The sequence below is a fragment of the Nicotiana tabacum genome, chromosome 12, assembly GCF_000715075.1.
Source record: "Nicotiana tabacum cultivar K326 chromosome 12, ASM71507v2, whole genome shotgun sequence".
Lineage (NCBI taxonomy): Eukaryota > Viridiplantae > Streptophyta > Magnoliopsida > Solanales > Solanaceae > Nicotiana > Nicotiana tabacum.
The window spans coordinates 5,074,459-5,084,010 of NC_134091.1; the positions used below are offsets into that span (position 1 = coordinate 5,074,459).

The 9,552-nt window shown below is 44.5% G+C and overlaps 2 protein-coding genes across 2 annotated transcripts; both read left to right on the forward strand.

Moving 5' to 3' along the window:
- The first annotated feature begins 338 nt into the window (after positions 1-338).
- LOC107825674 (uncharacterized) lies at positions 339-2,525 on the forward strand. The gene is made up of 3 exons (XM_075227130.1): positions 339-1,140; positions 1,405-1,551; positions 2,059-2,525. The coding sequence occupies exons 1-3, from the start codon at positions 339-341 to the stop codon at positions 2,523-2,525; spliced, it is 1,416 nt and encodes a 471-aa protein (XP_075083231.1).
- A 15-nt stretch (positions 2,526-2,540) lies between these two features.
- Positions 2,541-7,277, forward strand: LOC107829429 (uncharacterized). Its single transcript, XM_075227131.1, has 6 exons — positions 2,541-2,895; positions 3,122-3,320; positions 4,125-4,373; positions 4,428-4,681; positions 5,111-5,362; positions 7,108-7,277. Exons 1-6 carry the CDS (start codon positions 2,541-2,543, stop codon positions 7,275-7,277), a joined length of 1,479 nt encoding a protein of 492 aa, XP_075083232.1.
- The last annotated feature ends 2,275 nt before the right edge of the window (positions 7,278-9,552 follow it).

Sequence of the window (9,552 nt, forward strand, 5' to 3'; positions counted from 1 at the left end):
TGCAATTTTAGTTACAATAGAAACCATCAACTTGTGATTCAAACATTTGGAAAGCTGGTTCTGAAGAGTTTAGTGGGTCTAAAGATAGTGATTGTTAGGTTAACTCTCTGTGGATTCGCCCCTGGGCGTAATACTCGGGTTATATTTGCAACGTCCGCATTGTCCTTTTTATAAGGCATAGTTGGGCGTGATCAAATTTTGGCGCCGTTGCCGGGGAGTTAACGGAATGATCAATTACCATTGCTAGAAATACAAAAAAAATCTTCGCGTAGGCAGCTTCTCTACACCCAATTTTTTATTGAAAATTTTGACGGTTGTTGACTTGGTTGTACAGGTGTATGCCTAGAAACTCTACAAGGACTGGAGAACTACTTGAAGGACTCGCAGACCCTGAGAAAATATTCAGGGCATTGAACCGTGCCAACAGAAGACTTCAACCACCTCAACAAATAGACAAATTCGAAACTGACATGGGAGACGCAATCGACCCTAACGGAAACGGCAGGCATGAGCAAGTCAACTTGAATGTCAGAGACGCGGCACCTCTGGTGCCCGAGGGTGCACTGTATGACTGGGCACAACCCACAGCTGACAATTTAGCTACTGCCATAGTTGTGCCTGCAATACAAGCTAAGTCGTTCCAGATCACAAATAATATGCTGCACTTGTTGCAAAACAAGGGACTCTTTTCTGGGATACAACTTGAAGATCCTCAGCAACACTTGAAGAACTTCTTGTCGATCTGCAAGACCCAAAGGCAGCCCAATGTCACTCCAGAGGCAATCAGGTTATTATTGTTCCCATTCTCGGTGACAGGAGCTGCACAGGTTTGGCTAAACTCACTCCCCATAAATTCTATAGCAACGTGGGATGAGTTAGTCAAGCAGTTTCATAACAAGTTTCATCCACCCAACAAAACTGCCCAACAAATTGATGAGATCGTGAGCTTCAAGCAGAAACCAATGGAGACACTGCATGAAACATGGAGCAGGTTCAAAGGAATGTTGGTTATGTGTCCACATCATGGTATTCCAGAACAGATGTTGGGACAACGATTTTATATGGGACTGTCGGATGGGTTGAAGAATATTGTGGATGCTTCAGCTGGTGGGGCATTCTTGAGCAAGACATGGAGAGAAGGTCAGAGTTTACTTGATAAAATGGCACAGAATTCGGGATGGACATCCAGGAATGCACCCATAACTCCAGTGGTACACTCAGTGCCCCTTGATCCTTCAAACACTATGGCTGAAAATATGGCGACCCTCCTGACACAAATGAGCATCCTCACCAAAAAGGTGGAGGAATCAGGACAGAAGCAGCAGGTACACATAGTAGACACTACCAATGGGGGCTTGTGCACATCTTGCATTAGTCAACCAGTTGGTAATCCTTGGAATACAGAGCTTGATCATCATCAGCAGCACCCTGAAGATATGAACTATGTAGCTAACTATGGGGGTCAGAGACAAGGAAATCAGAACTGGGGTCAGCAGACTCAACAACAGTACAGACCACCTCCGCCACAATATAACGCCGGAAACATGGGAGGTATAAGACCCCCCAACAACATGGCACCGTATCCTAGATCCTAGGGGTACAACAATTAGCAGTAGGGGTACCACCCGCCTCAACAGCAGCATGGTGGAAGACAGGACGATGGGTTTGCTAGACTGGAAGCAATGATGCAGCAGGTTATTGGGTCCACTGCGAAGATAAATGAGAGAGTAGATGCACATGATGCAGCTATCAAAAATATTGAAGTGCAGGTGGGCCAAATTTCAATGTCTCTGAATAATCGTCCTCAAGGAACGCAACCTGCAGATACCCAAATCAATCCTAAAGATCAGGGCCCGAAGCAGCTGATGGCGGTGAGTCTCCGTAATAGCAGGGATCTCGATGAATAGCAGGAGAGAGTTCGTGACAATATACAGGCTGAGACACTTATTCAGGTACCCATTGAGCTGGATGAATCCATAAGGCTGACAGATGTGACAGTCCAGCATGCTCAGGAAGAAAAGAATACTCAGTAGGAGACCGAGAAAGTTGCTGAAGCAGTTGAAGAGTCAGTAGTAAAGATAGTAGCTGAGAAAGAAAAGTCCCAAGTGATTGGGAAGAAAAGACCTCTTGCACCATTTCCACAGAGGTTGGCTAAACACCAAAAGGAGGAGCAATACAAAAAGTTCTTTGAGATGCTCAAGCAAATTCAGGTAAATATTCCATTGATCGAAGCTTTAAAGGAGATGCCTGGATACGCAAAAATGATGAAAGACTTAATGTCCCGGAAATTTGACTTCCAAGACTTGGATACAGTGACACTTACTCAGACGTGCAGTGCAGTGGTAACTAGACCTGTTGCTGAAAAGCTCTCAGATCCCGGGAGTTTTACTATTCCATGTACTATTGGAAACTTTGCTTTTGCGAAAGCACTCTGTGATTTAGGGGCCAACATTAATCTTATGCCCTTGGTCATTTACAAGAGGTTGGGCATTGGGAGAGCTAGACCCACATCTATGCTGTTGTAGCTGGCTGACAGGACTATGAAGCATCCATTTGGGATCCTTGATAATGTACTTATTCAGGTGGGGAAGTTCGTGTTCCCTGCTGATTTTGTGATATTGGATTGCAAAATAGATGAAGAAATTCCTATCATCTTAGGAAGACCATTCTTGGCCACAGGTAGAGCTCTTATTGATTGTGAGACTTGGGAGCTTAAGATGAGGCTCAATGACGAAGAGATTATATTCAATGTGCAGAAATCTATGAGGCGCCCAAGTGAGTTCACAAATTGCTCTCTTATTGATGCCGTGGATGTAATCGTTCAGTCTGATGATGAAGTGTTGACGATTGGGGATCCCATCGCTGCATGTTTGACGAATTTGGAGGAAGTGAACGGTGAGGACTTGGCAGAATGGGTGTTGGCATTTGGAAGATAGAGGGTTTTGGGAAAGAAATCTAGAGTTTGAGCCCCTACACTTAGAAAAGAGGGAGACTCCTCCAGCTAAGCCATCCATTGAAGAACCACCGTAGCTGGAACTAAATCCATTGCCAGGCCACCTCAGGTATGAATTTCTGGGACCTAACTCCATTCTACCTGTTATTATCTCATCTGGTTTGTTAGATGTGCAGGTCCAACAGCTTCTACAGGTATTGAAGGAGTGCAAAACTGTCATTGGGTGGACCATGGCAGACATCAAGGGGATCATCCCCGCGTACTGCATGCATAAGATTCTGCTAGAAGAGGGGCACAAATCTTCCAAGGAACATCAGAGGAGGCTGAACCCGAATATGAAGGAGGTGGTGAAGAAGGAAGTGATAAAGTGGATAGATGCGGCAATTATTTTCCCAATCTCTGACAGCAGCTGGGTTAGCCCAGTTCAATGTGTGCCTAAGAAGGGTGGCATGACGGTTGTGAAGAATGACAACAATGAACTAATCTCAACGAGAACCGTCACAGGCTGGAGAATTTGCATGGATTATCGAAAGTTGAATCTAGCCACCCGGAAAGACCACTTCCCACTTCCCTTCATTGATCAAATGCTGGATAGATTAGCAGGGAGGTCACACTTTTGTTTTCTAGACGGATATTCAGGGTACAATCAGGTTTCCATTGCACCCGAGGATCGAGAGAAGACCTCATTCACATGCCCTTATGGCATCTATGCCTTTAGGAGGATGCCCTTTGGCCTATGCAATGCACCCGCCACATTCCAATGGTGCATGATGGCCATATTCACTGACATGGTTGAGGATATAATGGAGGTGTTCATGGAAGACTTCTCAGTGGTGGGGAATTCATTTGATGAGTGCCTGGTGAATCTGACGCGTGTGCTGAAAAGGTGCATCGAGACTAATCTGGTACTGAATTGGGAAAAGTGTCATTTCATGGTACAAGAAGGCATAGTCTTGGGGCACCGGGTGTCAAGCAAGGGAATAGAGGTAGATCGAGCAAAGGTTGATATAATAGCAAAGCTGCCTCCACCAACTTCGGTCAAAGCAATCAGGAGTTTCCTTGGACATGCCGGTTTCTACCGGCGGTTCATAAAAGACTTCTCCAAAATCGCCAATCCTCTCTGTAAGTTATTAGAGAAAGATCACCCGTTTGTCTTTTCTGATGATTGCAGGGTATCGTTTGTGGAGCTGAAGCAGAAGCTGGTCACAACACCCATCATTGTTGCCCCCAACTGGGAGCAACCGTTCGAAATAATGTGTGACTCTAGTGACTACGCAGTGGGGGCAGTGCTGGGCCAGCGAAAAGATAAATGGTTGCACCCAATCTACTATGCTAGTAGAACGCTGAGTGGAGCCCAGTTGAACTATACGGTGACTAAAAAGGATATGCTAGCTGTGGTGTTCGCATTCGACAAGTTCCGGTCCTACCTGATAGGATCAAAGGTAATTGTATACACTGACCATGCTGCTCTCAGATACTTAATAGAAAAGAAAGACTCTAAGCCACGCCTGATTCATTGGGTGCTGCTTCTGCAAGAGTTTGATCTTGAAATACGTGACCGCAAGGGCACTGAGAATCAAGTCGCTGATCACCTATCACGACTTGAGGGATCTGAAAATGCAATTGAAGTTGAGGAAATTCTGGAAACTTTTCCAGACGAGCAACTGCTCGCCACCACTCATCAGGAAGCGCCATGGTATGCGGACTTGGCCAATTACCTAGCCAGTGGTATAGTTCCTCACGATCTTTCATCGGTCCAGAGGAAACGATTTTTTCGTGAAAGCCGCTTGTACTATTGGGATGAGCCCTATCTCTTTAGAATATGCCTGGATAACATGATCCGGAGATGCGTCTCCGAGATAGAACAATCTTCTATTTTGCAGGCTTGTCATGCATCGGCTTATGGTGGACACTTTGGAGGGATCAGGACAGCAGCAAAGGTGCTAGAGGCCGGATTTTTCTGGTCGACTGTGTTTAAAGATGCGCACTCATGGGTGAAGGGTTGTAATGAATGTCAACGCACCGGGAACATTTCCCGACACCACGAAATGCCCATGAACCCAATTCAGGAGATAGAGGTGTTCGACGTCTGGGGGATTGATTTCATGGGTCCCTTCGTCAGCTCCTATGGCAATAAATACATCCTTGTTGCTGTAGACTATGTGTCCAAGTGGGTGGAAGCTGTAGCATTGCCCACAAATGATGCGAAAGTGGTGGTGGGATTTCTAAAGAAGAACATATTCACCCGCTTTGGGATACCACGGGTGATTATTAGCGACGGAGGCACTCACTTATGCAATAGAGCCTTCGAGAAGTTGCTTATGAAATACGATGTGCGCCACAAGGTAGATACTACTTACCACCCGCAGACTAGTGGACAGGTTGAGGTATCCAACAAGGAAATCAAGAGTGTGTTAACAAAAACTGTATACGCCACAAGAACTGATTGGGCAAGGAAGCTAGATGATGCACTCTGGGCTTACAGAACAGCTTTCAAGACACCAATTGGTATGTCACCATACAAGTTAGTGTTTGGGAAGGCCTGTCACCTACCTGTAGAACTTGAGCATAAAGCGTGGTGGGCACTGAAGCAACTAAACTTAGATATGGAAGCAGCGGGCACATCAAGAGTCACAGAATTGCATGAGCTCGAGGAATTCAGGTATCTTGCTTTTGAGAGCACAAGGCTGTACAAAGAGAGAATGAAGAAACTACAGGATCAAAACATTGTTGAGCGAAATTTCAAACCTAGGGACATGGTATTGCTATACAACTCAAGACTAAAGTTGTTCCCGGGCAAGCTGAAGTCACGATGGTCGGGACCATTTTGAGTAGTTGAAGTTTTCCCGTCAGGAGCGGTTGAAGTCGCCAATGAGAATGACTCTCGTACATTTAGAGTCAATGGTCAGAGATTGAAGTTGTATGTGGGTATGAGCGAGCTTAAGGAAGGGTCTGAACTACATCTGACTGAACCACAGAGGTCGAGCGAGCCTTAAATGCGCTCATCCTGCGTCGTGTCGCGACGTTAAATCAGGCGCTCCATGGGAGGCAACTCACAAAATTGTTGTAAGTATAACATAAAATATATATATATATATATATAAAAAAGACGTCAGAATCAGAGACGCGGTCAGACCGCGGTTCCACCGCGACCGCGGTCAAACCGTGGTACTGACCCCTCTTTGAACCCAGGTTATCGCGTTTCCACCGCGACCGCGGTAGAACCGCGGTAAGCAATACCCTCTGAACTTGGTCAACCGCGTTTCTACCGTGATCGCGGTAGAACCGCGGCAGACACAGACCGGGTCCAGGTCCGATTTTTTTTAAAAAAAAATTTTAAATTTTTTTTCTTTCCCTTTTACCCAAAATACCCCACCCCCACCTACCACTAATCCCCCCATCCGCCCAGCACAATAAAACACAACCCCCCCTTTTCTTTTCTCATTCTCTTCTTCTCCATCTTCTCTCTATCTTCTCTTTTCCACTCTTCTCCTCCCAAAACCCCATTATCACACTCCCATGCCATCCACCTTCATCACCCACTTCTACTCAACCACACTAGTAAGTTTTTATTTTTCTCTATCTATTTAATTTTCTATTTTTGTGTAATCTAGAATACTTTTACTTAGTTTAAACCTAGGTAGGCTTAGTATAATTTTTGTCAATTTTTGCTTTGTTCATGATTTTCGTTGTTGTATGATAATGTTGTGAACTTGGTTGGTGTTAAGGTGCTTGGACCTTCATGGTATTTGTGATGTTTTGATCTAAAAATCTAATTTTTTTTTGGGAATAGTTGTTGTTAGGCACCATGTGGGCTACAATTTTGGAGTTGTTGTGATATTGAGGGGCGGGTTCTACCCACCCCTAATTGTGGAGTGTTGTACTCGATGATAGAGGGTGTTGTTTATGGTTGGAAAGATATGCACAGGAGTAAGTGTGGGGTGGTGTTGGCAGAATGTGGTAAGTAGTTCTGTTGTGAGGCCTCTATGGAGGTTATAACCTTCACCACCCCGTTTGTGCAGCTAGTTGTCAAGAAGAATTAAATGGGGGCATTGTTGCCATAAGGTGGCGATGTCTGAGTACCCATCTGACTGGCACTAATTAGGATGAAGTTGATTTTGTTTTTTTTTTCTTTTTCTTCTGACGCCCTGCAGGTACTATGGCCCGTAAAAGGCAAAGGAGAGGGGCAGGCACATCCCTCCAGCCGACATTTGACGAGTCCTGGTTTGAATCGGAACGAGCTGAGGATGATTTTAATGCAAAGGCTGGAAATAACTTCATTCACGAGATTCAAATTGACCGGGCAGCCCTCCGCGTGGAATAGGAGGACATGTATGAAGAAATTCGGAGGAGGGAAATGGAATTCCTCTTTGATCCTCTCGACCCGGTGAACCGGATGATTGTTAGGGAGTTTTACGCGAACTACCCTGAACATATGCTGCAGGAGGTGATTGTGCGAGGCATAGTGGTAGATGCCTCTATTGTGACTGTCCAACAGGTATTGCAGCTGCCCTAGTTCACGGGCGACGTTGACTTCTACCATGACATACCAGGTGTCATGTGGGAGGCTATGACTGTTGTACTTTGTGCTGGGGGGCACCCCACCTGGATCAAAGACCAAAGCACCTTGAACTCCAATTCTTTCACGCATTTGGCTAAGTGTTGGTTGACTGTTATCTGCAGCCGGTTCATGCCCTCCGGCAATACCACTGATGTGAACTTCAACAGAGCATTATTGACATGGTGCTTCGTGACGAAGAAGGACTTTGATGCAGCCCGGGTAATTAGTGACGAAATGGTCCTGCGGGGACCGCTGCTGTCAAAGGGGTTTTACTTCCCTTCCTTGGTGACTGCACTGTGCTTGCGGAGGGGGGTCCCCACAGGTCCTGCCGATGGAGAGTTGGCACCTGAGGCACCATTTCGCGCTTCACGCATCAGAGTGGGCAGGGGTACACGTGCAACAATTGTGATAGATGATGAGTATGATGACCCATTTCCGAGTGCACCATCCAGGAGATCGACTGACAGTGCCGGACCCTCTCGGCACCCTCATACTGGGGCAGGCTTCACCATATCTCAGTCTACCAGGCCTATGCTGCGTTCCATGGAGGAAGAGGTCGCGGATCTTCGCGCCTCAGTGGATGGCCTACACACACGAATGGATGCAATGTCTCAGAGGCAGGCCCGGTCTGAGAACAGGTTCATGGCCTGGTTCCGTGCTTTGGGGAGAGCTTGCCATGTGGACCCCAGCACCGTCTTCGACTCTGATTGAGCCTCAGGGAAGTCTTCTTACCCTTCTGCTCTTTATTTTCTTGATATGTCATGAGGACATGTCATTATTTTTAAGTGGGGGGTGGGAGACTTGCTCTAGTTATATGTGTATTGTACATAGACATTGTGTATGTTGTAGCATGAAATTGATGTTGTTGTATATAAGTAACTGTTCTTATAAAGCGGCTCTTCCTGAGGACGGACCATTTGGACAGTACTCTTGAGGGAAGTAGTCCATGAAAATTTTGTTATTTATTTCTTTTTCTTTTTCTTTTTAGGTAGTGTAACAAGCCCCCCTTGGTTTTTCTTTTGGCCACGGTTCTTTTCCAAGGGTTTTGCTTGAACCGGGTTAGGTAGATTTTCCGTTTGTAGTTAGAACTGAGATAGGTAAAGGCTAGAATTCTACACGTTATGTATACACCTGCAAACAACTGTCGCACCTCCTTTTAGCCGCGCCCGCGGGGCGCGTCGGGAGTTTTCTCCAATTAAAGGACAGTCGAAACGGGATTTGTTTATTTGTTTCAGAGTCGCCACCTGGGAATTTTTAGGCGTCCCAAGTCACCAATTATAATCCCTGAATCGAGGAGAATATGACTCTGTTTATTTTTCTGCGAACCAGAAATCCTGAGTAAGGAATTCTGTTAATCCGGAAGAAGGTATTAGGCATTTCCGAATTCCGTGGTTCTAGCACGGTCGCTTAACTGTTTTTATTATTGGCTTAATCATCTTGATTTTATTAAATATATTGATGTTATCTGATTTTACTACCGCTTATACTTATCGTGATTAAGGACCTTCTTTGAATCGAATTACGCGTACGTATATTCGTGTTGTAAATTAAAAAGATGCGGAATTGTGTCACGCGCACGTGTACACAATTACTTTTGACAATATATTTATTAAGCACATTTTTTTCGAAATTGCGTTGAATCAAGAATGATTATTTTTCTTAAATAATGAACCGTACATATTGGATTTTTATGAAATTGATTTAATGCTTTTAGAAAAATCCTTTTATTAAATAATCATTCGAAATTGCGCGTACGCATAATTCGAAATTTTGTTTTTAAAGTATAATCAGGGTACGTGAACGTATCCCTAATTGCGCAATATATTTGTAATGATATTATGGAATTTTCAAAAAAATGTTTGTTATAGCACGAGAAACCTCGTTTTAAGATATTCTTTAAATTTTTGGAAAATAATCCACAATTTATTAAATATCGACCATTGATTATAATTTCCGAATATAAATCATATTCATTCCAATTATTCAAATTCAAAAGACAGAATAAAAATATGATTAATACTAACTTTAAAACAAATGT

Coding starts and splice junctions, on each gene's coding strand:
- LOC107825674 (XM_075227130.1), top strand. CDS start 339: ATGCCTAGAAACTCTACAAGGACTGGAGAACTACTTGAAGGACTCGCA. Junction 1,141..1,404: donor GAGCAAGACATGGAGAGAAG/GTCAGAGTTTAC, acceptor CTTGGAATACAG/AGCTTGATCATCATCAGCAG. Junction 1,552..2,058: donor TAACGCCGGAAACATGGGAG/GTATAAGACCCC, acceptor TTGCTGAAGCAG/TTGAAGAGTCAGTAGTAAAG.
- LOC107829429 (XM_075227131.1), top strand. CDS start 2,541: ATGAAGCATCCATTTGGGATCCTTGATAATGTACTTATTCAGGTGGGG. Junction 2,896..3,121: donor GAATTTGGAGGAAGTGAACG/GTGAGGACTTGG, acceptor CTGGTTTGTTAG/ATGTGCAGGTCCAACAGCTT. Junction 3,321..4,124: donor GTGAAGAAGGAAGTGATAAA/GTGGATAGATGC, acceptor TGATGATTGCAG/GGTATCGTTTGTGGAGCTGA.